At 47.9% G+C, this 23,672-nt stretch overlaps 3 protein-coding genes across 5 annotated transcripts in view; 1 reads left to right on the top strand and 2 right to left on the bottom strand.

Annotated features, from left to right (window-relative positions):
• Nucleotides 1-5,531, bottom strand: part of ALKBH4 (alkB homolog 4, lysine demethylase) — a 150,266-nt gene extending 144,735 nt beyond the window's left edge. The window contains exons 1-3 of one of the 2 annotated variants that reach the window (XR_007779145.1): nucleotides 5,399-5,531; nucleotides 4,540-4,737; nucleotides 3,404-4,101 (exon numbers count right to left, since the gene is read on the bottom strand). Coding sequence is in view for 1 of the 2 variants with exons in the window: in XM_050981839.1 (XP_050837796.1) it covers nucleotides 3,475-4,101; nucleotides 4,540-4,737; nucleotides 5,399-5,494 (921 nt within the window). In the remaining variant the exon portion in view is untranslated. Of the gene's footprint in view, nucleotides 1-3,341; nucleotides 4,102-4,539; nucleotides 4,738-5,398 lie in introns of those variants that run through there. The other variant, XM_050981839.1, reaches the window with a different exon arrangement.
• Nucleotides 5,475-21,865, top strand: LRWD1 (leucine rich repeats and WD repeat domain containing 1). 2 transcript variants are annotated; one of them, XM_050981838.1, is made up of 16 exons: nucleotides 5,475-5,599; nucleotides 7,425-7,567; nucleotides 9,912-10,146; nucleotides 11,349-11,468; nucleotides 12,736-12,888; nucleotides 13,555-13,695; nucleotides 14,341-14,682; nucleotides 15,306-15,432; nucleotides 15,679-15,788; nucleotides 16,253-16,460; nucleotides 17,939-18,011; nucleotides 18,105-18,245; nucleotides 18,901-18,995; nucleotides 19,569-19,730; nucleotides 20,366-20,490; nucleotides 21,477-21,865. In XM_050981838.1, the coding sequence occupies exons 2-16, from the start codon at nucleotides 7,488-7,490 to the stop codon at nucleotides 21,615-21,617; spliced, it is 2,253 nt and encodes a 750-aa protein (XP_050837795.1). In that variant the 5' UTR covers nucleotides 5,475-5,599; nucleotides 7,425-7,487; the 3' UTR covers nucleotides 21,618-21,865. The 2 variants fall into 2 exon arrangements, with proteins under 2 accessions (XP_050837795.1, XP_050837794.1); XM_050981837.1 differs by lacking the exon at nucleotides 5,475-5,599 and adding an exon at nucleotides 6,132-6,153.
• Nucleotides 21,770-23,357, bottom strand: LOC103820072 (RNA polymerase II subunit J). Its single transcript, XM_009094683.4, has 4 exons — nucleotides 23,223-23,357; nucleotides 22,975-23,064; nucleotides 22,711-22,885; nucleotides 21,770-22,276 (listed from the first exon to the last, which is right to left on the bottom strand). The coding sequence occupies exons 1-4, from the start codon at nucleotides 23,273-23,275 to the stop codon at nucleotides 22,241-22,243; spliced, it is 354 nt and encodes a 117-aa protein (XP_009092931.1). The 5' UTR covers nucleotides 23,276-23,357; the 3' UTR covers nucleotides 21,770-22,240.
• Between the last annotated feature and the right edge of the window lie 315 nt (nucleotides 23,358-23,672).

Genomic DNA, 23,672 nt, shown 5'->3' with positions numbered 1-23,672 from the left:
CTTTCTTTTCTTTTCCTGCCTTCTAACAAACATAAAAAGCCTTGGAGTTTCCCTGCTGCTGTAGATTTCTTATCTTTTAAATCTCATTGCATCAGCTGCTAAGGCAGATTCCTCAACACCCCCTCAAGCTGCAATTCAGCTGGGCCAGGGGGGATATTTTCTGGTTAACTCCCAGGTTCTCTCCCCTACAGCCATTTCAAAGCAGTTTCAGTAATTAAAATTGACTGCTTGGATTTGGACTGGATATCCCTGAATCCCTGTGTGTCCAGCTGGGAGCTTGCTTTCTGCCCAGAGGTGTGACAGCCATGACTGCTAAGAGAAAAAGAAAAAAATATCTGTATTTTAGCTTTGCCTATTCTTGTTTTACCTCTGCATGAACAGTATTTAATGTAGAACAACGAATGTATCTCAGTTATTGTCCAGCTATGTGAGAGAAACTGGATAAACTTGCTCAGTTTTATACTTCTTGGTGATTTCAGACTTATTTCTTGAAAGGCAGCTCAAGTCCTCCAGCATCTTTTAATGGGTTAACTTGGGTTCTGCTTTTTTGAAGTTTGGTTAGATATTATCATTCTCCCTTCGCAATGCACAAGGAGATAAGAATTAGATGCACTTCCTTTTAATGAGGGTATGGGTCTTGGCACGTGTTTTACAAGGAGGTTAAGGAGGCAAGAAACTGCTGTAACAGGAAGACAATTAAAGTTTGTCTTCTGTTAATAATACCAGGTTAGTATTTAAGAGCTTATTAAGATTAAAACATCTTCATACCTTTCTCAGATTTCTATGGTACTTGACAGTAAATTGTTAATGTTTTGTAACACTGCAAGACAGGATTTTCTGGCTTTTTTTTTTTAAATTTTTTGTTTTCTGGCTTTTTAGGAGAGAATGTACATAAGGTTTTAAGGAGTAGTACTGAACAGATGGGTGTGCATTTTGATCTAGGGATGATGCCCAAGAGGCTGTTTAACAGGTGAAAAATGTCAAAAGACTGGCACAGCAATGCCTGTGTAGTGACTAGATTAAGTTTTTGAATTCAAAAACAGCAAGAAAAACCCCCCACTTTTTGGCTCAGTATTTAATTATTTGCATTTTTTCACATTTAAGATATCAGCTAGGAAGAGCTGGAATCTTCTGGCAAGAACAGCAGCTTCCTGTGTAGTTCAATCAAGGCAGAAAAATCCAGCCAGCCAATGCAGAGCACAAGATGAACTAACACTGTGTAAGTTATTGTGGCAATCTGATTCATCAGAATCCATCATCTGCTGTCACTGTGGAGAGAATGGAGCAGCAGGCACTCACACAGAAAGTGTTTGAGCAGCCTGAGAGCACAATATAAATGTAGAATTGGAGCATTGGAAATTTGGGCCAAGCATTAATGGCAACGCTTGACTGCTGCAGTGTGCTGAGCAGAGAGCTGATCTATGGAGAGGCTTGGAACTGCAGGGTGAGGAGGATCCAGGTGCAGTGTTTGCTCTCTCTGTGACAGCCTGGGCTGGGTTTCCTCCCTGTGTGTCTGTGCCAGGCTGGCAGGCTCCTCCTCCTGCTTGGACAAAGCCCCTCTGCCCCAGCAGCAGCTCCAGGTGCTGTCCTGGGGATATTCCACTCCCAGTGCTGCTGAGCCCTGTGGATGCCAGGCTGCAGAAAAAGGGAGGAACTGCTGCTCTCAGCACACTCCCTGCTTCTGGGAGAGAGCTGCACACCACAGAATGGGTTGGCTTGGAAGGGACTTTAATGATCATGCAGTTCCTACCCCCTCCCACGGGCAGGGACACCTTCCAGTAGTCCAGGTTGCTCCAGCCTGGCCTTGGACACTCCCAGGGACCCAGGGGCAGCCACAGCTTCTCTGGCAACCTGTGCCAGGGCCTGCTCACCCTCACAGAAGAATTGGAAGAATTTCTTCCAAATACCTAATCTAGATCTACCCTCTTCCAGTTGCAGCCTATGAGGAATTTCCTGGGACAGAGCTCACTGTGAGCAGGTGTGGCCTGCCTGTTGTGTGTCTGTGTTTGCAGTGAAGAGGTTCCATCAGAGGGGATGTGCTGTGACTGCTGGAACTGCTGCTGGAGCTTCTTGAGGACACTCACCAGCCCACCTGGATGGAGGTTTGGAGTTTGGGACTGCCCATGGGAGCCCTGCTAGTAGGTCCTTGCTGGAATTAGCACTAAACTGAACCTGGCTTGTTGCAGCCCACAAAGGGTTCTGCTTGTATCTGTTGGCTTAAACTGATGAAAAATATCCTGATTGACCCATCTGATCCTGGTACCTCTGCTGGGTGAAGAGCTCCCTCCCCTGCAGAAAAGCAGAGGGCAGTGCCTGTGGCAGGAGTGCAGCAAATCCTGTGCAGTCAGTGCCAAGGAAGCACTTCTGGGGCAGAGCTCAGCAGTGCAGGGACACTGAGATCCGTCTGTCCCTTTCCTTGCCAACCAAAGCCAGGCAGCACTGCCTGCTGGTGGCAAGGTGGTGTTTTCCTACTGCAGGTGAGACTGTGCTGAAGGCCTGCCATGGCAGCACTGTGTTTATTAAAGGATCACACTTCTTCCACAGCACAACTTCATTTTCAAGAGCACAGAAGTTTGTTCAGAGCAGACAGATGGCCTCAGATCAGCTTCTGCTGCAAATGACTACTTGAATCTTAGGTACGAGGCATGATTCAAACCTGACTGCTGGGGGTGCCAGGAAAATAAATGATAGCTGCCAGGGTTGCAGTCTGTTGCCCAGCTAATTCCCAAAATCAGGCTCTTGCTACTGAGGGCTGACAGCAGGGTTCAGAGATGACAAATGATCAGAAAATAACACAGTCTGTGCAGGCCTTTGGTCTGATCTCTGTCCAAGCCCGAAGAGTCAGCGCTGGTCCTCTGCAAATGCTGCTCTTTGGTCCCAGAAGATACAGGTCACACATGGAATTTATGATTAATCTTCATTGTTAGAGCGTGAATCTTCAGCAAAGGATAATTACTTTAATTAGTTCTCAGTTTTGTATTGTCTGTGGAGAGATACCTGCTTACCTTCCTCCCCTGAGACCTGGACTCTACAGGACCTGTCTGAAGTGGCTAAGGGGATATTTGTACCCCCAGGGCTGGATGCAACATTCAAACCGGTCTGACAGTATCAAGCATGAGCCAGGAAAGCTTAAAATCTGTGCCAGGGCTTGGGCTGAAACTGTGTCGAGGGCTGTTTGATACTCTGTTTAATGTTTCTAACTTTCTTGGGTTCATTTAAATGTTTAGGAACCGGTTGTTTGCTTTTTTGTTACAAAACAGGTAATGGCTGCAACCTGTCATTTCTGACTTTGGTCTAAAAGCTCCCCTTGCCCAGGAGGTTTTGAAGCTCACCCCTTTCACTTGTTTGTTAAATCTTCATTTTATTGAGCTTATCTCTGCACACACCTGGTTCCTTACCCCACCTCAGAAATAAACCTCATCATACAAATTCCATACCTCATTTTACCTCTCCCAACAAAACCCAACCTCGTGGTCACACGGGTCTCCCTTGGAAGGAAAGAGCAATTTGTAGCAGTTCTTTGCCCAGTTCCTCGTGCCTGCCCCCGGCGCAGAAGTCGGCAGAGAGCTCCCTGAAGGTGATGCAGACGCGGCGGTGCTGGATGTGCCTGCGGCGGATGCCGTGTTTCCACTTGTAGCGCGCATCCCCGTGCAGCACCACCAGCGACCTCTGGGGCAAGAGGATGGCCACGCTCACCTCCTTCCCCGGAACCAGCCTTGGCGACAAAAAGCACTCGGTTCCCTCTCCTCCTGGACTTCTGCACGCTGATTTCTGAGTGAAAGATGCAGATTGCTCCTCATTGGAAATGGGAAATAATTGGATTGGGTCCTCTGAGTCGCAGGACATGGAGAGTACAGTTTTTGAGAGCAGGTTCAGGCTGACCAGGCGCTCCCCCCAGAGCCACCAGTCATCAAAGTGGGGGTCGATGGCAGAGCCTCTCTCTGGCCTGTAGTCCAAGTTACACTGTTCCACAGGTAAGAAACCACTGAGCACAGCACAGGCCTTCATCTGTGCCACAATCTTCCTGCTGAAACTTGGCAAGCCAGTAAAGCTGCCAGCTTTCAGCCTTTGTTTCTTGAAGTTCACTTTGGGTCCATAGTCCTGTTGGAAAAGAAGAGGGAGAGAAAAGCTAGTGTAAAGGAAAAATCTAGGACAAGTCTTTTTGGAGAGGCTGTTCCTGCAGAGCTCTGTTCTCATCTCTTCCAGTGACCTGGTTGCCAGGTTGCAAAAGGACTCAGTGAATCTACATTAATCTCTCTGGATTTATAAAGTAAAACCAAATCTGAACATCCCCTTCTTTCCCTTGGAGATTGTCTGAACTTTAATGCTTGAACACACACCATCAAATACTGTTTATTGTAACTATCATGTATTTTTTCAAGAAGTTGGTTTTAATTACAGATAATTCTTGCCATTGATTTCAGGAAAAGCTTTCAAAGGAAAATACTTAATGAAACATCTCAATATTTTGGGTTTTAACTGAAAACAGCTTTCCTTTTCCAGAGGAATCTAAGATCAGATGTGCTTCCAAAGTCCAACCTGTTTCTTTCGGCCAGACTGTGATGGTTTCCAGTCATCTCGATCCATCAGTTCCACTATCTCACACTCTTCATCTTCACTAATGAACTCCTCCACCAGGAACACCCCTGGAAAGGGAAATGCCCAGCCAGCAAATTCCGAGCGCTCATTTCCTTTAGCTAGGCCTGTTGCTGGACAGTAAGTGAAATTATCTTCTCCCTGTGGAAATATCAGCGGAAAAGGGAAAAAAACCCAATAAAATATTTCCATTATTTACCCCTGCTACCTTGCTACTGCAGCATGAAAACTACACAGTATTCTTGCAGACAAGAGAAATTTTACAGCTGCTTTTGGGGAACAACTATTCCCTGCTCCTTTTTTTCCAGCTGCAGCATCAATATGCTGCTTGCTTGAAGCCAATTTATTTATTTTTTTTTTTTTTTTCTAGTGATGGCTTTATCCTGGAAAAGCAGGGAAGAACCGATGATCCTCAGGGCCACAGTTATAAGGAGGTTAATGGTGGGCATTGCTGCAGAGATATGGTTTGTCGTAGCAATAAATGTTGAATGAGGAAAGTTGAAAAATCGCGCAGGCCACAAGGCTGAGCTGTAACAAATGAATGTGAACGTAACACGTGAGGCTCAGTGAGCTCCGACTCCGAGCGTTATTGAGGCGAACAATTCACAATACCCGGGGGTGGAGCGGCCGCCGAGGGGGCTCTGCCTCGGCCCAGTCCCGTGACCCTGCGGCCCCGGGATCCCGGCCCCGCTCCGGGCACGGGGGTCCCGCGGCCGCCCCGCCCCGAGGGGCCCCGGCCCCGCCGCCCCCCGGCTCCTCCCGCCTGCCCGCCCCGCCCCGCCGCCCGCCCCCTCCCCGGTACCTGCGGGGGCGGAGCGGCCGGCGCGGGCCCCTCGCAGAGCAGGCAGGAGCGGATCCCCTTGCAGCCGCAGCCCGGCCCTCCGCCCACCGCCTGCATCCCGCCGGCTGCGCCGAGGACGCAGCCCCCGCCTCCCCGCTCCCGCTCCTCCTCCCGCCCTTCCGTCCTCCCCGGCTCTTCTTCCTTCTCCCCGGCCGCTTCCAGGTGAGGGCAGCGGGGCTGGGCGCAGGCCGCGCGGTCGGGCAGCGGGGGTGGAAGGGGGGGCGCGGGCGGACTCGCGCTCCCAGCAGCCCCCGCGGCGCGCCCGGGCTCCGTGCCGCAGTTCGGCGCCGCGGGGGACGCTGGGAGTTGTAGGCGCGGCGCACGCCCTGCGGGGGCGCCTCAGGCCGCGGCCGGCGCCGGCCCCTCGAGGTGCTCGGTGTCCGGAGGCGGCGGTGACGGGCGAGGCCTCGGCCGGGGCCGCACCTGCCCCGCCTGGCCCGGTCCGGCCCTGCCCACGGGCGGAGCCGCGACCTGCGGCCGCTACCCGGAGATAGCCGAAGGCCGCCCGGCGTGTGAGGACAGCCCAGTGTCCGTGGCCTTGTCACCGCCGCGGCATCGCGTCCCGGGGCAGCGCCGGCCGGGCCGGGCGTGCAAGGCAGCTCCTCGCGAACACGTTCAGGCCAGGGGATGCCCGGCTGTGGAGCTCCATCCCGAGAGCTGCGGTGGGCAGGAGGGGCCTGTGCCCAGTGCAGTAACCCCGGCGTTCGGCACCCCCGGTAACCGAATGTGCCCTGTGCAGCATCCCCCGGGGCTGTGGGATGGGACATGCCGCGTCTGGCCTTCCCTGCAGCTCCTGCCCTGTCACGGCTGTGTCAGTGTGCCAAAGAGAGGGCCATGGCAACGTTCAGGCACTGGTGCCACATATTTATTGTAGACACAATTGTGGCACAATTGTGGACCTGAGGGAGGTTTGGTTGGACAAGCCTGGCCCTGTGCTTGGACTGGTAGGGAGAGCTCTGTCGTTTGAAGGATCAAATCCCAAAGAGCTGCTGTTTGAGCAGGTTTTTGGTTCAGCTCTTTGTGCTTGTATACAATATTTCAGTGCATACAATATTTTGGTGCATAAAGTATTGTGCCCCTTCATCACACAGTGTTGCAGGTGCAGTAGGTGTGTGCTGCTGCTGAAACCAAACCCAGGGACAGCTCAGTGCCCTGTGTGCCCCTCATGATGTGCTGGAGTGGCATTTAGGCAGCACTGATCTAACACAGAAAGACAGGAGCGAGCCTGGCCTTGGAGCTCTATTCTCTTTTATTTCCCTCTCTTGGAATCTGTGTCAGGAAGAGTGGGAAGCCCTGGACCAGTCATTTTGTGGAGCTCTTTTGGCCCTGTCAGCATTGTTATTCCAAATATCAGCATATTCCTCTGTGTGTGTGTGTCTACTGAAACATCAGTCAATCACCAACAAGACAGACAACTCTGTTGATTTTTTTTTTTCCTTGATGAGGAAATTATGTCCTTGATTGGTGTGTGCTTGAATTTTTGCTGGTTAATTCAGTTTTCCAAATTTTTGGGAATTTGGAAGTCATCAGGCAAGAGTCTGTCCAGCTGGCCAGGCCAGTGAGCTCAGTGTCACTTTCTTGGGAGAAAACCATTCACAGCAGGTGTTTTGACTCTTACTGCTGCTTTTTGTTTGAAAGAGAGTTGGAATTCCTGGAGCAGAGCCTGGGAGAGGCACAAGCAGGTACCTGTGATGCTGTCCTGGTCCTGAGTGCCATCACTCATGGACAGCTTTCACCTGCAGCAAGTCTGTCACTCCAAAAGCCACGGGATGTATCCCTGTTGTTTTGGAGATGGATTGGATCAGCATGCTGGGAGCCTGTGCCCAATCTAATAATAGTCTCTGCCATGTTCATTTCAACCAAGTCAAAAAGGTGACTTCCAACACTGCAGCAAAACCAGTTAATTTTTTTATAACCTCATAAAAATTTTTTTCTCTCCCTTGGAGCTGTTGAAAGATTTCCTCTTATTCCCATTTGTTTTATCAAGGTAACCAGAAGACATCCTACAGCTGACTGATTAGTGATTCCAGCAGAGAGGTGGAGGTTAAAAATGACAAAAATTACCACAGAACTTCTTTTGGAAAGAGCAGTTCCAAGATCTACAAGGCTCCGAAAGATCGAGACGCTGAAGTAAGTGCAGACAGCCCCCTGGAAAATTCCAGATCATTTCAACCTGGCAGTGCCTTTTTATCTGTGTGTCTTCCTTCCCCTAAACATTTTTTTACTTAAATGAAGAGAGTATCAAAGCACAGAGCTGAGAGGGCATTCCCAGTGCAGGATCAGTGAGCAGTGGTGGCACTTCATTCACTAATTGGTTATTGGCAGATGTCACCTTTTTTTGCCATTTCTATTGTATATTTGCTGCCATTTTTCTGTGAAACTGCTTGAGGCTGGATCCTGATTTCCTAACCCCAAGGTATCATTCCTACTCCCAAAGCCTTTGCATCTTTTCTAGGAATTGCTTAATGTGAATAAGAAAATCTTCCAGCATGGATTTCAGAGGGTTTTTTTAGTATTTTTGGCATTATTTCCCTTCCATTTTCCTCTCCCTCCATCATGTTCCATCTCTTCTATATTCAGTAATTCTACTACCTCAAAGATTGCAGAGGGAGATAATAAACTCTGAAGTACTTAAAAACCACTAAAAACAGGTTTTTGTCACTCAGGTCCTTGACAGAGGTCACTGCAAATATGTGTCCTTCCAAATGTTTAAGACAGAGCTGGCCAATCCAGGTGGCTCAGCTGGCCAGTTTCTGGCTGGCACCTTTGTTGTTTTTGTTGCTGATGTCAGGGGGTTTGGGTTTCACATGTACTCCTTAAAGTTATTTCTTTCAGTTCGCCTTGTGCTAAAGTAATTATTTTTAGTGAGAAACATCAGTTAATCACCAACAAGACAGAGAACTCTGTTGATTTTTTTTTTTCCCTTGATGAGGAAATGATGTCCTTGATTGGTGTGTGCTTGAATTTCTGCTGTTTCTCTGAGTATCAGCTGCAGTAATCTGGGTAACAGAGTGGTGGGGAGATGCTTGAAGCTGTGGATCTTTGGAGTGTGGCTTTCTCCATGCAGCTTCGTGCTGTGATGTGCTTCAGAAAGTCTGTTTGGGGAACACCATTGGGTTTTTTCCCCAAAAGGACACCACAATCACAGCTCTGCAGCCAGCTGGATTGTCCTCAACTTGTCTTACCAGCTTTTGACTGGCTGGTTACACTTCTGAGATGGCAAGTGAAGAAGAAAGGATCTTGCTTTCTGGATTTGTTTGTCTCATTTATTCATACTTCATTAATATCTAGAAGCTTATTTTTTTAACTTATTGGTCATTAGAGAAAGAGATTCTGTTGTTAAAGGAAGCCAAGCTTGTGCCCTCAAGAGATGTTGGCTGCCAGGACTGGAAGCTCCCTTTGGAGCTCACCTGAATAATCTAACCAAATATAAATGACCCTGCTTATAATATGCAATTTTCACTTTCTTACAGAGAAGGGATATTTCTTTTCCCCTCACCAATATTGTACCACTTCCTTTTTCAGGACAAAGTTCTTCTGTTTTGGTGGCAGTCTTGGGATTTTGTTAGGTGAATTTCTACATTTACCATTGGAAGCTTTTGCAGCAAAACTCACTATAAAAGAAATGGAAAAAACACTTTTTTTGTGAAGTTAGTTCTTTGAAAACAGAGAGATTATTTGGGGAACACACTCTGCACTTGGCATGAGCTGTGTAATAATGACTGTAGTGCATTCTATGGACAGGGTAGACTGAGGGTGTAGTGTCCTGAATTGCCACAGCTTGTCTTGTTGGATCAACATTGCACAGGAATAAAACACCAAACCTTTGAGAGGTGTAGTTTAATTTTTTTAATCTAAAATAAGAATTTTTCTGGTGATTTACAGCTCCCAGCCAGCTCAGTAACCCCTAGGAGATTATCTGAATTGCAGGTTAATTGTACTTTGGCAGACCTGAATCTCTGATGGTGGCTGTTAGCTCAGACACATCAGCTGTCCCACACTGTGCTCACAATCCAGAATGCTGCCACCAGTGTAGAAAATGGATTGTAAAGAATTCTTAAAACTTGATAGAAAGTTGAAAAACATTTATAAAGTATTGTAACTAAGTTGGTTTTTGATAGAATGGTGCTGCATTTTACATCTCTTGTGTTTTACTATTTATTGAGATTAATAATAGAATAAAGTTTTTTAAAACACTTTTTAGTTATTTCATCTTTTTAAAAAGGAAAAAAGCTAACAAAATGGTGCTTCTGTTGTGAGGAAGTGATAACTCAAGAGATAGTTGAGTTAACCCTTAAAAAACCAACACACCAGAAAAAGCAGGCTTGGTCAGTTGTACCCAGGGAGTTGTGCTGGACTGAGGTGCCACCAGGTGGGACTGTCTATGCTATGAAATCAGCATTTGTTCCTCCAGTGAGCTACACATAGTTCATGATGGGTGGTGTTTTTTTTTTGGTTTTTGTTTTGTTTTCAGCCTGTCCAAGCTGCAATTGAAGACTGGAGATTTAGACCCGCGCTTGTTTTCCCGCCTGAGGCACCTGCAGAAACTTGATCTCTCTGATAATTTACTGGACAAATTCCCCAGCAGCCTCACCCTCCCTGATCTGCGTGTCCTGAACTGCAACAATAACAAGCTGGAAGATGTAACTGCTCTGAAACAGTTTCCTCTGCTCGAGGAGCTGACCTATGAGAACAATGTGTACTTGACAGTGAGTTACCCCCTCCTTCCATTACACAGAGAGGCAAACAAACAGCACTTGTGCAAAGTTCTTATATATTGTTCTTGGGCAGCAAATGTGAGGGCATTTGAGAGAGCAGCCAGCCTTTGTGTGACATTTAACACTTTGTGCCACTGTTTCTCAATCTGCAGAAGTGACTTGCCCAAAACCACTCAGATATTAAAATCTGTGTCTTGAGCTCCTGATTCTCTAGGCCAAAGTCCTGTCTTAGGTGCCTTATCAGGTACAGTACCTCATGCTCAGACTAAACATTTTACTAGTGTAAAATTCAGGGATGACTGTGTAGAGATGTCCTTACAGAAACATAGAGTCAAAGAATGGTTTGGATTGGAAGAGACCTTAGTGCTCATCTGCTTCCAGCCCTGCCATGGGCAGGGACACCTTCCATTGGACCAGGTTGCTCAGAACCCCATCCAGTCTGGTCTTAAACACTCCCAGGGATGGGGCAGCCACAGCTTCTCTGGGTGACCTGTGCCAGAGCATCACCACCCCCAGAGTAAATTTTTTTCCTAATATCTAATGGTAGTTTTATTTCCTAATATCTGTGTTAGTTTTAATGCCCTCTGTGCTCTGGAAAAGCAGACTGGGTCCTCAGATAAGGGTTTAAACTTGGTGATTAGTCTGGTTTAGGTTTTGACTTCTCCCAATAGGATCTGGTGACTGTACAAGTCAAACATCCAAAACTGATTTTACTTGTGCTGTAAACTGGCATCAGCCACTCACTGTCCCCAGATGGTTATTTGCTGTTGCACACTGGCACTATATGTGTGGCTGTATGGTGAATTATCTGACCCAATTCCAGCAGGAATTCCTTCACTGGAGGCAGGATAGGCCTTCCCCTGTGTCAGAGGCCAGGGATATGAACAGAGCTCCCAGCCTTGCACTCAGGCCCAGCAGATGAGCAGTTACACAGCCCCCACCTTGTGCTGAATGTTAGCACTGCCTGAGGGCTGGGCAGCCCTGTCTGCAGGTTAAGATCCCAACTCATAGAGAACATTAATTCACACCTAAAATGTGAAATTCAAGTTGAAAATCCTGAGGAGATTTTAAGAAATGGCTTTTCCTTACGTAATATATCATTCTCATATGGGCTGTGTTTTAATCAAGGACTAAAGGTAAAGCATGTACCGCATGTACAAATTTTGTAACTCCAGTGTTTTTTCTCTTTCTAGCTCAATGATGACTATAAAGTAATGTTTCTTCTGCAAAATCTTCGTCTGCTCAATGGCAAGGACATAACCAAACTGGCCAACCATGTGAGACGTGTCAACAGCCATAAGCTCACCAGCAAGGTAAGGTGTGGGATGTTTCCTTAACATCTAAACACCTCAAAAGTAACTAAATCCTGTGCTCAGTGAAGTGCCAGAGCTGCAAACAAGCTTCAAGTGTTTTGCAATACCTGTGGTATGATCTGAGCCCAGCCTGCAGAATGGGCCACCCAGGAAGTGTCTTACAGCTGCTTTCTCTGGTCACTGCTGGCACCTGCTCTACCTGCTCTGTGCAGGCAATTTGCCTTTGGTTTAAGTGGCAGGAGCAGGGCCAACCAGCTCTGTGTCTGATCCTGGAGTTTTTCAGGTCACTCTGATCATCATTCAGGAATGGGAGAAGCCTGGTGCTGCCAGAACAGCTGCAAACACCTCCCCATCTAATTTAAGTTACTGTCCAGGCCCCAGGAATGGGGGGCACAAAACCAAGCTCTGGATAATCCTGCTTTTTTCCAGCATTCACAAGGAACAAGGATTTGTTCTTCCTTCTTCAGTTGTGAATGTTTAGAATTCTATTTTCACTCATTTGTCTACACAATTTAGCTCCTGACAGATTGTCCCCACAAGACCTCGTTGTGATCTTGAGCAAAATTATTGTTCAGTTATGAAAAAGGTTTGGTTGGCTGGCTGTTCTTGTGTATTACTGCTCTTACCATTTGCATTCTAGTTAATTGATCTTCTTAATTCCTTCTGTGTAACAGCAGGGAAAAACTCAAATCCTGAAAACTGGGATGAGTCGTGCTGAATGTTGTCTGTGTAAAACCTGTGAACCTCAAAGGGTCTCTCAAAGCTGGTCAGCCTCTTGTCCCACACAACTGATCATGGCTGGCTGTTTAATGAGACACCAAACACTCCCCTGTGCTCTTCTTTTTGTGCTGTCTCTGCCTTGATGCCTTTCCCTGATGTTACTTGTACCTGCCTGCCCAGTTCTTAGTCCTGTGTCAATGTGAAAATGTCTCTTGGGTCCAAATAAAGATTGATGTGTTACTGCCCACCAGCAACTGCCATGGGAAACTGTGCTGGCAGGTGAGCATCCTGTAGGTCAGCAGCCTTTTGGAGTCCAGGTATCTCTCTAAATAGGTCCATGCTGACAGTGTCTGCTTAGCCACACTCACTCCAGCTTGGTACAGAGGAACTGATTTTCTCCTTAGCTGAAGTGGTCATTTGAACATGAATAAATAAAATAAAGTGGTTCCATCACTTAGGGTGGAGCACTCAGGGCTGGCCACTTCTTGAATGCTTTCACAAGCTCTCTTGTGCTTACCTGTTAAATAAACTCAGTCTTTCTGCCTAGGTTACTGCTCACTGGAAAAAATTCTTCCGTGACCAACTCCCTGAGAAATACACAGCTGAGCAGGTGAAGTCCATCAAGAAGAAGTTCCTGAAGTCAGTACAGACCAATGTGGTGTGTGGGCCCAGCTCACTCAGCGAGTTCACCCGCTGGCGGGTAGGTCACATCCCACCCACCCTCCTGTTCTCCAGGCAAGGACCCTGCTCCTGCTTCTGCAGGGGCTGCATTAAAACACTCCATGGATTTGGGTGCTCTTGCTGACAAGTGGTATAATTTTTCTCTTTCTTCACTACTTTATTAAGCAGTTACCAGCACTAAACATGCACCAAGTTGAAATGGCTGTCATTAAATATTATTTTTTAATTCATAAGCAATACTGATTCTTGTACTCATTAATCAGACTGCAGTATCTTTAATACTTAATTATTTGCAAATTAGTTTAATAGTAACTTTTATTCTTGATGAAAGAGTAAAGATAATGACAGAAGTGTAGTTACCATTTAGTTTGTAACATTTGTTTTATTTGTTTGTTCATACATACAATTGAGGCTTCCATCTCTCCTTTGTCTTGTTTTATTGCTGTGCTATTGTTTCCATAGCTGTGTACTCTGAATGCCCATGACTAAGTGAAGTTCTTGGGTCATGTAATCTCATCTGGGGACTCCTCCACCACTTGTGAACTTCACACAGAATAGTGGGAGCAGATATTAAAACCTCAGCAAAGCAGCTCTTTGTTGTCATGACACATCAGAGCTTGACATGCTGTGGCTCTTTTGTTATCATCTTTTTCTTTTTTAATATATCCACATATTTGCTTCTCAGGTGAAAATGATTGCAGAAGAGTTTCTGGCAAACTCACTAGGTCTGGAGTTAAACTCTGATACTGAATCAGAAGAAAAGCCAGATGAGAATGAGGAAGAAAGCACAGAAAGCCCCAGGGAAGCTGCAGAAGATGTGGCTCAGGTAGGTGATTTTTCCAGTTACATTAGCAATGTTCTTTCTATTTCCTGAGAATTCAGCAGCTCTTGTCATATCACCTTTATGACCCCTTGGTAACCACAGGGGCAGTCTCAGGATCCAGCCTGTATCCAACAGCTCAGGTTCTCCTTTACAGCCAGATTGAAGCTTTCCCCGAATTGAGAAGGTTGAGTTGCTCCCTGAGAGAGCTTCCATTCTCATAGGGGACCAAAACCATTTCATGAGTACAGTCCTACTCACTCCACCTCTCCTCTAGGAAGAGATATTTTAATTAGAGACCTGGGCTGGTGCCTGGCTGGGCTCTGCTGGTGTTTGCCTGCTTGGAAATGGCTGCAGACTGAACCCCTGTGGTCCATAGACCAGATTTGTTTTTCCACATCGAATGTAAATTGCAAATAGCTGAGACAGGGGAAGGGAGCTGAAAAGGAGGCTGGATGTGTGGTTTTCATTAGCTGCTGCCTCTGGGAACCCTGCAGCTCTGGGCTGTCTGATTCCTTGAACCCAGTCTGTAACTGTGGGAGGATACTTGCATTTGAATAATTAATGTCTTTGACTTACAAATAACCTGCACATCTCGGGGAAGCTAAAAACCTTCTGCAGAACCTGACAACATGACAACATGCCTTATAGGTCACAGTAACACCCAGCAAGAGGAAAAGAAATCATTCAAAATCAAGCCCTGGAAACAAGAGGTCCAAGACCCAGACAAACACCAAGGAGGAAGCTGAAGTTAATCCCAAAAAATCCAGTCATGTGGAGGATGACCCAGCTCCTGATAAACCAAGAACATCAAACCAACCAGCCAAGGAGGCAACCCCTGAGCAGGGAGCTGAAGGGACACAGAAGAATGGAGAGCAGTTTCCCAAGGGGCAAAGCAACAGAAGATCCAGTCAGATGACAGGGGAACAGAAAAGCCAGGAGGAGGACAACAGCGTGGTTACCTTGACCCCTGTGAAGAATTCCAAGCACAAGGTACATCCGCCAGCCCTCTTGGGACTGGCTTTGGGCCTCTTGGTTTGGAGTGGGAGGAGCTGCCTTCAGGTTTCTTCAGAGCTCTGCACAGCTTGGAGCTCATAGTTGGCCAAATATATTGTGAGTTTTAGTTTGGTTTTTTTTTGTCATTGTTTTAAATCTCTCAGAGGCATCAAGGGAGAGAAGGAACCCCCCGGGAGAGCCCAGTGGATCCCCTCTGGGGGATGGATGGACCAGCACTCCGAGGTGGTGCACTGAAAACCTGTGCTTAGAAATGGGACTGGCAAGCCTTGCTCTCAACTCAGGGGCTGCATGGGGAAAGGTGTTTCCCCCTCAGCTCGGGCCACTGGGGATCTGAAGGGTTTTCCACATTTCTCTGCTGTAGGAAATGGGGTTCTGTACTGGGGTCTGCTGGGCACACCTTTGCTAAACAGTTCCCTGCTGCTTTAGGAGTCTTAAGCATTGTGGCACCTCGGTCTCTCCTGTTCTCCATAGCACAGACGGGCTGAAAAATACTTGAGTTTAACTCAGATTGCTGTGTTCAGCAGAGGGTTCTGTCAGAGCAATCACAGGCAAACTGTGTCAGGGGCATGAATTTTCTAAATGTGGATGGTTTATTGTAGGAGGATGTCAGTGCAGAGCCATTGCATTTTCTTCAGTGTCACAGTAAAGGCAACAGCCGCGAGGATTTTAAAACGCAGCTCTGGTCCTGTGTCTTCGAGCCAGTGCTAGACTCTGGAGCCAGGAAAGGTGAGCTCTTAAAGAGGTTTGCAGGATTCCCAGAACCACCTGGCTCTGGAATCCCAGTGGACTCCGTGCCTTAGACCCCTGCTCCTTCAAGCTGTAGTCTCCGTTGTCAGGAAGAGACTTGCTTACATATTTCTCCTTCGACTTTGAAAACAGGAGACTGAGAGAGCACCAGGCAGTGAAAAGCTGCAGTCTTCGTGTGTTATCCCTGAACCTGGGAACTTCTCACCCATTATTTTCCTCTTTCAGATCCCATTGTGAGCTCCTCCAGGACCGTGGCAACCTGTGGAGGGGAGTCTGTCTGTCTGATTGATTGTGAGACAGGGACAGTGCTGAAAAAGTATAAAGTGGCTACAGAGGTGGGTTGCAAGGGGGAAGGGTAAGTATTGAATGGGAATACCAGAATCTGTAATAATTACAATACCACAATCTGTAATAATTACAATCTGTGATAATATATATTACAAAGAGGTCTGAAAGTGTTGGTATGGACAGATGTTAAGATGGAGATAGATAATAAACTTTGCTTGCTTTTCCTTTTAGACTGGTTTTGGTTTATTTTTTTATTAGTTTAGGAGATTAGCCTGCTAGTCCTCACACAGGTGTGTCTGGCTGCTGAGCCTGCCTGACAGCACAGAGGAATAAACATCCTCTTTCTGTAGTTTATGTTCTGAGAGGTGTTTTGAGTTTTGATGCTCCATCTTAAATAGTTGTGCCATTCCACCTGAGCAGCACTTGTGACAGTTGTATTTTCTCTGAGCTAACAGCCACCACCCTGCTGGCTGTTCTTTGTCACCCCAGCCTTGTTTTCCTTGTGTCCCAGGAGTTCTTCAGTGTTGCATGGACAACCCTCACAATGGTGATCAGCGACAGCCGCAAGAAAGCTCACAACATCCTGGCAGCTGCAGGGAGAAGAGGGATTGTCAAACTGATCCACGTGGCAGCTGACTTCTGCTATGGAGAGATAAAGGCTCACAAAAAGCCCATTGCTACTGTCTGCTTCAGCCCAACCCAGGAGACCCACCTCTTCAGTAAGTCTGCTTCAGAATCCCTGGTTTTAGTTCTGATGTGGAAAAGTCAGGGCTTCCTTAATGAGGGGAATTGTCAGGGCAAGCAGGGACACATGAACAAAAGGCATGGACAGGCATTAGGGAGAGAACATTGTGACTCTCCTGTGGCAGCAATCTCCAGCAGGAACAGCTTGTTTCAGCCAGAGCCTGCCTCTTGAGCTGAGGTGCAGCAGCTCCTGTTTCTCCCTTGATGGCTCTCAGGGTGGCTGTCACACACACATTAGCCACAAACAAGCCCAGTAGTGATTCTGTTCCACAGGGATGAGTAAGAAGAATGGCAGAGCAGGCAGCTGGGAGCCAGGCAGTGGCAGGGCTCTCCTGCAACACAGCAACCTATTATGGGCTGTTTGGTTTCATTTTATCCAACAATGTGCTTAATTGACTTTGATTTTTTTAATGTGAGTTCTATGCCTCGACAGAGATTTCTATTCAGGTCCTGATGTCAAGGAGAGCTTTGCTACACACAGTAGGGCCTACAGAGGCTGTGGCTCATGGACTGGTAATGAACCATCATGTTACAAATTGCAACTGCATTGTCAGGCTGTACAGTGAGCTGGTACAGAGCCATTCAGGCACACCTGCACCCCACAGCACATTGTTTCTCTTGCCTACAATTATCCACATCCTGGAGTGGTTAAAGTGCTATGTGAACCATTAAAAGTGGATTTTTTTCTTTTTAAATAGAGGATACTTTCCAAGAAGAAGCTCAGGAGTGCCAAAAGCAGAGGCAAAGGATAAGGAGGGTAGTGGAAGGGATAGGGAGGTTGGTATTAGGGAGGTTGGTAGTGCAGCCATATAACGGTGTGGACAGCAAGACTCGTTATATTTCATAGAAAAATTTAGAGTAATTAAGGGAGAGTCTTTGCATCCTTTCTGGGGAGGGGACCCCAACAAGCTCTGAATTTGAGGGCTGATGAGGGTCCAGGTTACTCAGGGCAATTTGTTAGAACTGTTTCTTCTTCCAGTGTATCAGCTTGGTGACATGTTTCTCACCCCCTGTGAGTGCCTAACTTTCCCAGTGGGAGCTGCTGTGGATGTGAGCACAGTAAGCCATGGATATGTTCAATGAAGTGATGTCTACCTGAGAGTAGAGGTTGGAGCTCATATTTTAGATTCCACTAGAAGCCCTGACCAGAAACAGGCTCAGAGGGCCACTTACTAAAGGCCTTATGAAGCCACAACTCAGTAATGGACACCAGGAAACAAACTGTTTTATCTGCCTCTCTTAGAACACAGGAGAAGAACACTAAGTACTGACTGTGCATGTGTGACAATGTCTGGGAAGTGCTGGGCCAGGAGCCTCAGGGACTGCTGCTGTGCTTTAATGAGCTCTCTGGAGCCTTAGAGGGTGACTGTGACTCAGGCAGAATTGCCAGCTAGCAGGAGAAGAGCCAGATGAGCAGCGGTGTCACTACCTGCTTCTCTTCTGTGTCCCACAGCTGCATCCTATGACAAGCGAATTGCACTCTGGGATATTGGGATTCCAGACTGTGACTACAATTTCAAAGCAAGGTAAAGGCTCAAAAACCAGATGTGGCCAGTCCAAGGTCCTGTAACTATCACGTCACAGCACCACTTAACTGCTTGTTCTCTGCTTTTTTTTAGCCAGCTGCTGGTGCTGGAAACGGCCTCTATCCCCCTACGGATTGCCCTGGTCCCCACCTGCCCAGAGCAGTACCTGCTGGCAGGCTGTGAAGATGGCTGTTTTGCCTGGAACATAAAACTGGATAAGGGACAAAAAAGCAGGTGAGAACCACAAGGTGGGGGTGTGCATTTGCTTTCCCGAGCAAGAAAGAGATAGTCCTAGGAAAGGCTTGATTTTTAACTGAGTAGGTCTGAGCAAAAGCAGCACGTCCTACCAAACTTAAAACATCCTCCTCTTCCCAGAGTGACCAGAAAAAAAAGGAGCATGATGTTCAAGGACTGTTCAGAGCTTGTATTAAAGCTGCAGGTGTTGCAGGCTGCTTTGCAGGAAGGCTGGCAGGAGTGTAATCCAATACCCCAAAACTTAAGGGTGTGTCATCTCCAGGTAGTGTAATGGAGTGTAAACTTTTAGATTGATTTCCAGTCTCACAGTGAGCCCCCCCCCTGCTCCTGGTACGTGAGGTAACCCAGGAAACTGGGACCCTGTGGGAACTCAGGACAAAATTATGAGGAAGAAGCAAGTAAAGTCATGCCCTGCTTACAAATATCCTAATGCTGATGGAGTGCAGCAATCTCTTGAGCAAACAGGCTTCTGCTGTACTAGTAAACCCAAAAGTGTAAATTCAAGTGGGAATTCACCTGAGCTTGGCAAGAGACTCACTAACACACAGATTTCCTTCTGGGCTCTGCAGCCAGGTGCCCTTTCACTGCTGGCAATTCAGGACTTGGCTGATTTCACCCTTCCCCCCTGCTCTAGGCCTTTTGAAGCCATATTCCAGTTTCCTGGTGAGGAGAGCTTGACAACATCTCACAGGGTTGATGGTTTGGCTTTTCTCAATGATGATGTTGTTGGTGAGTATAAACACAACAGCACAATCCCAAAAAGAGTGGGGCACTTGAGCATGTGCAGGATGAAGCCAGCATGAAAAGCAGAGGGGCTGAAAGGGGTGTGACAGCCTCTTTAGCTTTGGAGGGGCTGCACAGGGTGGAGTTGTCTTTCCCAGAAATGTGGCCTAGAGTGCTTGGATAGGACCAGAAATCAGCTGGACACTTACCTGACAGCACACATGGCCAAGCAGTGCCAGTGTGGAAGGGGGCAGAGTCTCTTTCTGCTCAAGGGCTCGTGGTAGCAGTATTTTTTTTCAGGGGAACTGTGGGTTTCACATCATGGACTGGCTCTTTCTGAACAGCTTATGCTTGTTCTGCAGCTCAGAAACATTAGCATAAAATCTCTCTGCAATGAAAAATCTCTGAAAATCTCTCTGCAACCTCCAATTATCCTGAAATAAGGTAAAACAGGTGCAAACAGTAGCTGCTGGATGAGATCCCATGGCTTGAAATCCATATTCTGGATGGAGCACCTCTATCTCAATGCACTCTGCTTCCCAGCAGCTGCCACAGCCTCTCCCTTCCTTTCTTCCCTAGTTTCCAAGAGCTCCAAACCAGGATGCATATACTTGTGGAGCTGGAGCAAGTCTTTTGATGCCAAGGGAAAAGGATGCCAACGGACAATGTCTGCAGTTATCCTGGCTGAGCTGGAGTGGTCCACAACAGACATGTCCTACCTGACACTCAGCACCTGCCCAGGTAGGAGCACTCATTTCCTGGGTAATGCTTTGCCCAGTGGTCCATGGCTCTCCTTTGATCCATGGGAGCAGCCTGGAGCTGGAGGCAGAGGCCTGGATTTCAGAGCCCAGCAGAGAGCTCTGCTCTCCCCTCTGCAGCTCTGCAGTGCAGCTCCAGCAGCAGCTGGGTGGAAAAAACACCAGTAATAAATAATTACAGCTGCACCTTCTGCCTGATAAGGGGGGACAGTTGAGGCTGGGAGGGTCTTTCTTGCACAGGTTTTCAAAGCACAGAGCTCAGGGCTGGGCCCTGTGGAGCCACTGGGATGCTGAGTGCATCTGTGGGCAGGGATGTCACACACTGGGCAGCTGGGTTTGGAGACTGATAAGGAACAAACAACCCTGATCCAGTCAGCACTTCCCAAAACAAAGTCAGGAGAAATCCCAAAGCATTTAGCACTAGATTTTCTACACTAGAGAGAGCTGGTTTATCGTCAAATGAATTCTTTCAGAGTAAGGTAGATTTATATTTTTGTGCCAGTAAGGGAATTTTGCTGAAATATGGGACCCTCCATTGGGATCCTGCAGCTGTCCTTTACAGCAGAACAGACTCCCAGCTCCACACCTGTTTCCCAGCTTTTTCTTCTGCTCTCACAGCAAAAGAATACGTGTTCTGTGGGGATGAGAAGGGCAGTGTGTGGATGTACAACCTCTCCACCTACACCACGGCCTGGGGCTCTCCGAAGGGAAAGCGCTCGGAGCGCAGGATCTCTCCGACACAGGTAGGGCTGAGCTGCTCTCTCTGCCTCCCTTCCACCCCAGGGCAGCTGATCCCAGTCTCCTGAGCAGGCCTATCCCAGAACATGCCTTGTGTTTCCACAGCTGACCCTCACAAACAATTAAAAGCAATCTCCAGAGCATGGCCAAGGCAATTCACTGTGGGACAGAAGGAGGAGCTGCAAAGCAAATCTGTCATCCCCTGCAGCTCTTCCTAAAACAGCCCTAAAAAAGTGGTGAGGAGCACAAAGGCACAGCTGTGCAGGCACCACATCCCCCACAGAGGGGAGGGAAGCCAGAGTGAACATTCCCTGCTAGGGAAGGCCTCACTACTTCCCTGTGCTCACTCACTCTTTTTCTGCCCAGTATTTCCTCTGGAGACAGTTCTCTTTTGGGCAGTCACTGTTCCCTTGCCTGTCTCTCTGAAAGGACAATCAAACACTCCAAAGGCTCTCACCCAGTGGTCTGGAGCTACATTAGACACAGTGTTCCATTATTTCTTCCCTGAAAGGGTTATTCCGCTATGGGAAGGGAGTCACCATCCCTGGAGGTGGCACTCCAAGCTCTGCTCTGGGTGACAAGGTGCTGCCCAGTCACAGGGTGGACTCAATGCTCTGGAAGGTCTTTTCCAACCTCAACAATTCAGTGATTCCTCAGTTTTTTTGGAAATGCATTGCTAAGCCACCAGTCAGCTCCTCTGGGGCTGCAGTGCAGCTGATTTCACTTGTGCCCCTTTAGGAACATCCCACAACTCCAGCACCCTCAGGAGAAGGAAGAGCCCGTGCCTCAGGGCCCCATGTCCCTGTCAGCCATGTCCCCACCCCCTCTGCTCTCCCACAGTTCCTCTGGGGCTGAGGTGCTGCTGATTTCACTTTTGCAGTAAACCCTGCCCCTTTAGGAATATCCCACAGCTCCAGGACCCTCAGGAGAAGGAAAACCTGGGCCCCATGGTTCCCTCAGCCACGTCCCCACCCCCTGTGCTCTCCCACAGATCCTCAAGTGGCCGGAGCTGCGGGTGAACGGGGAGCAGCCCCCTGAAATCCTGGTGAACAACGTGGTGGCAGACCCTGCCTTCACCTACCTTGTTGTGCTGACCAGTGTGAACATTACAGCCATCTGGAAGAAGTCCTAGTCCCCTGTGCCACAGCTCCACCCCCGTGCTTTGACCTAGTGCAGTATTAGTGACTGTTCCCCCATGTGCCCATGAACGTTTTCTAGAGCAGCTTTATGTGCCAGTTGAAGAAAAAAAAAATAAACAAGGTAAGAGTTTGTTAAGCTCATCAGTTCATTGTAAACATCCGGTTCCTTTTACTGTAAGTTTTCACAATTTGTGCATTTGTTTTATAGAAATGACACTTAATAAAACAAAATACCAGTTCAGCTGGCAGTGCCTGGACTTTTTGGCAGGAAAAGCAGAGAGTTCATCTCCAGTTGTCACTGAGCAGCTTCTCATGCTGGAATCCTACCCACAACAATCTCCACAACAGCCCAGGACAAATATTTGCCTTAAGGCTCCAATTAGAAAACTAAAAATCACTTTAATGACTTATCCACCAAATCCAACATGACATTTATCCTCTTGGCAAAGTGCCTGTCTGCTATGAAAAAAAAAACAAACCAAAATTCAAAATATTGCTGTCAAAAATTAAACAGAAGTGGGACAAGGGTGAAAATATTTGCCATGAGTGGAGGTTTAAATATTTCATCCAGTAACAGACACGTCATTCTGCCTCAGAAGTAACAGTCTGTTCCATTTTACTCAATTCCTTCTTGTTTGTCCTTAATAGCAACCTGTAAAGCAAAAGCAAAAATACACATGCTTAGACAGGAGTTGTTACTGAGCTGGATGTTGGTGTTTAATCATTCCTGACTCTTCTGTGAACCACAACAACCCACAGTGGAAATCTCTACAGCAACCAGAAAAATTACACTGGAATTAAAGTCAAAAGTTATTTACAAATTGGTGTCTTTTCCCAGCTAAATCAATAAATAAACTGAGCAGAAGTGATGAGAAGTGAAAATAGAGGCCCAGAGTTTTGTCAGGAGAAGTTAAAAAAAAAAAAAAAAAAAAGGCACTTAAGAGCAGCCAGGCTTTGACAGCAGCTGAACAACACAAGGAGGGTAGCTTGAATTAATTCATAAACCTACAACCCAGCAGCTTTGAGACACACACCAACATCACAACAAGCCCAAAGAGTTCTCCAAAAGGAAAAGAATGCCCTTACCCTGAACCTCTCCTCCAGGAGGGAGAGCTCACTGATCAGGTCTGTGATGGCATTGGTGAAAGCTTCCTGGGGGCTGTAGTCTGGGGTGGTTTGGACACGGATGATGATTTTATGTTCCAGAGGGTGTGGGACCTTGTACCCTGCAAACAGCACCTGCGGGTCTTTGAGCAGCTGCCTGGAAGGGGAAGAAAAACCCCAAACAGTGAAATGAAGGGTGGGAAAGCCCCAAACCTCCCCTGAAATTTCCTCCCCGCCTGAACTTACGACTTGATGATGTTCCCGAGCGTGTGGTCCTCCTTGTTGATGGTGAACAGGCAGGCGTTGGGCACCTTGGTGTCCTTGTTGATGGTGATCCTGGGGTATTATGGGATACAGGCATGTCAGCGATCCGTGCGCGCCAGGGGACTGCGGAGAAAGGCCGGGACTCCCCCCTCCCAGCTCCCCGCGCTCTGATTAGGGTTTAATTAGTCGCCCCCCGGGTTTAATTAGCCGCCCTCCGGGTATCCCCTCACTTTTTCTCGCCCTCGAAGAGCAGGAAGGACTCGAAGGCCGGAGGCGCGTTCATCCCGCCGTTGCTATGGCGGCCGCCGCTTCGCTTCCGCTACGTCACTTCCGCCCTCTCGGTGCTCCTCGCTGCCCCACAGCGCCCCCAGGCGGGCGGGAGGACCCGCTGCGGGCAATGGCGCCAGCGGGGCTGGGCACGGCGGCCCAGACACGGGCGGCTCCCGCCTTAGAGCCACCGCTGCGGCCAGCGGCCGGGCCGGGAGGAGAACACACACCAGCGACACCATCAGCGGTGTCCCCGCTAGAGACACCACCGCGGTGATCAGCTGGCACCAGCAGGGCCATGGGCTGTCACTCCAGGGCTTCACCACTGCCAACAACCCACCACCAGCAGAGCCACCAGTGCTGGCACCAGCAGAGCCAGCAGCAGGGCCATCAGAAATGGCACAGCAGGGACA

Source organism: Serinus canaria, chromosome 19, assembly GCF_022539315.1.
Source record: "Serinus canaria isolate serCan28SL12 chromosome 19, serCan2020, whole genome shotgun sequence".
In the NCBI taxonomy this organism is placed as follows: Eukaryota; Metazoa; Chordata; class Aves; order Passeriformes; family Fringillidae; genus Serinus; species Serinus canaria.
The sequence above is the reverse complement of the archived record's forward strand: the minus strand, read 5'-3'. Positions and strand labels throughout refer to the sequence as shown.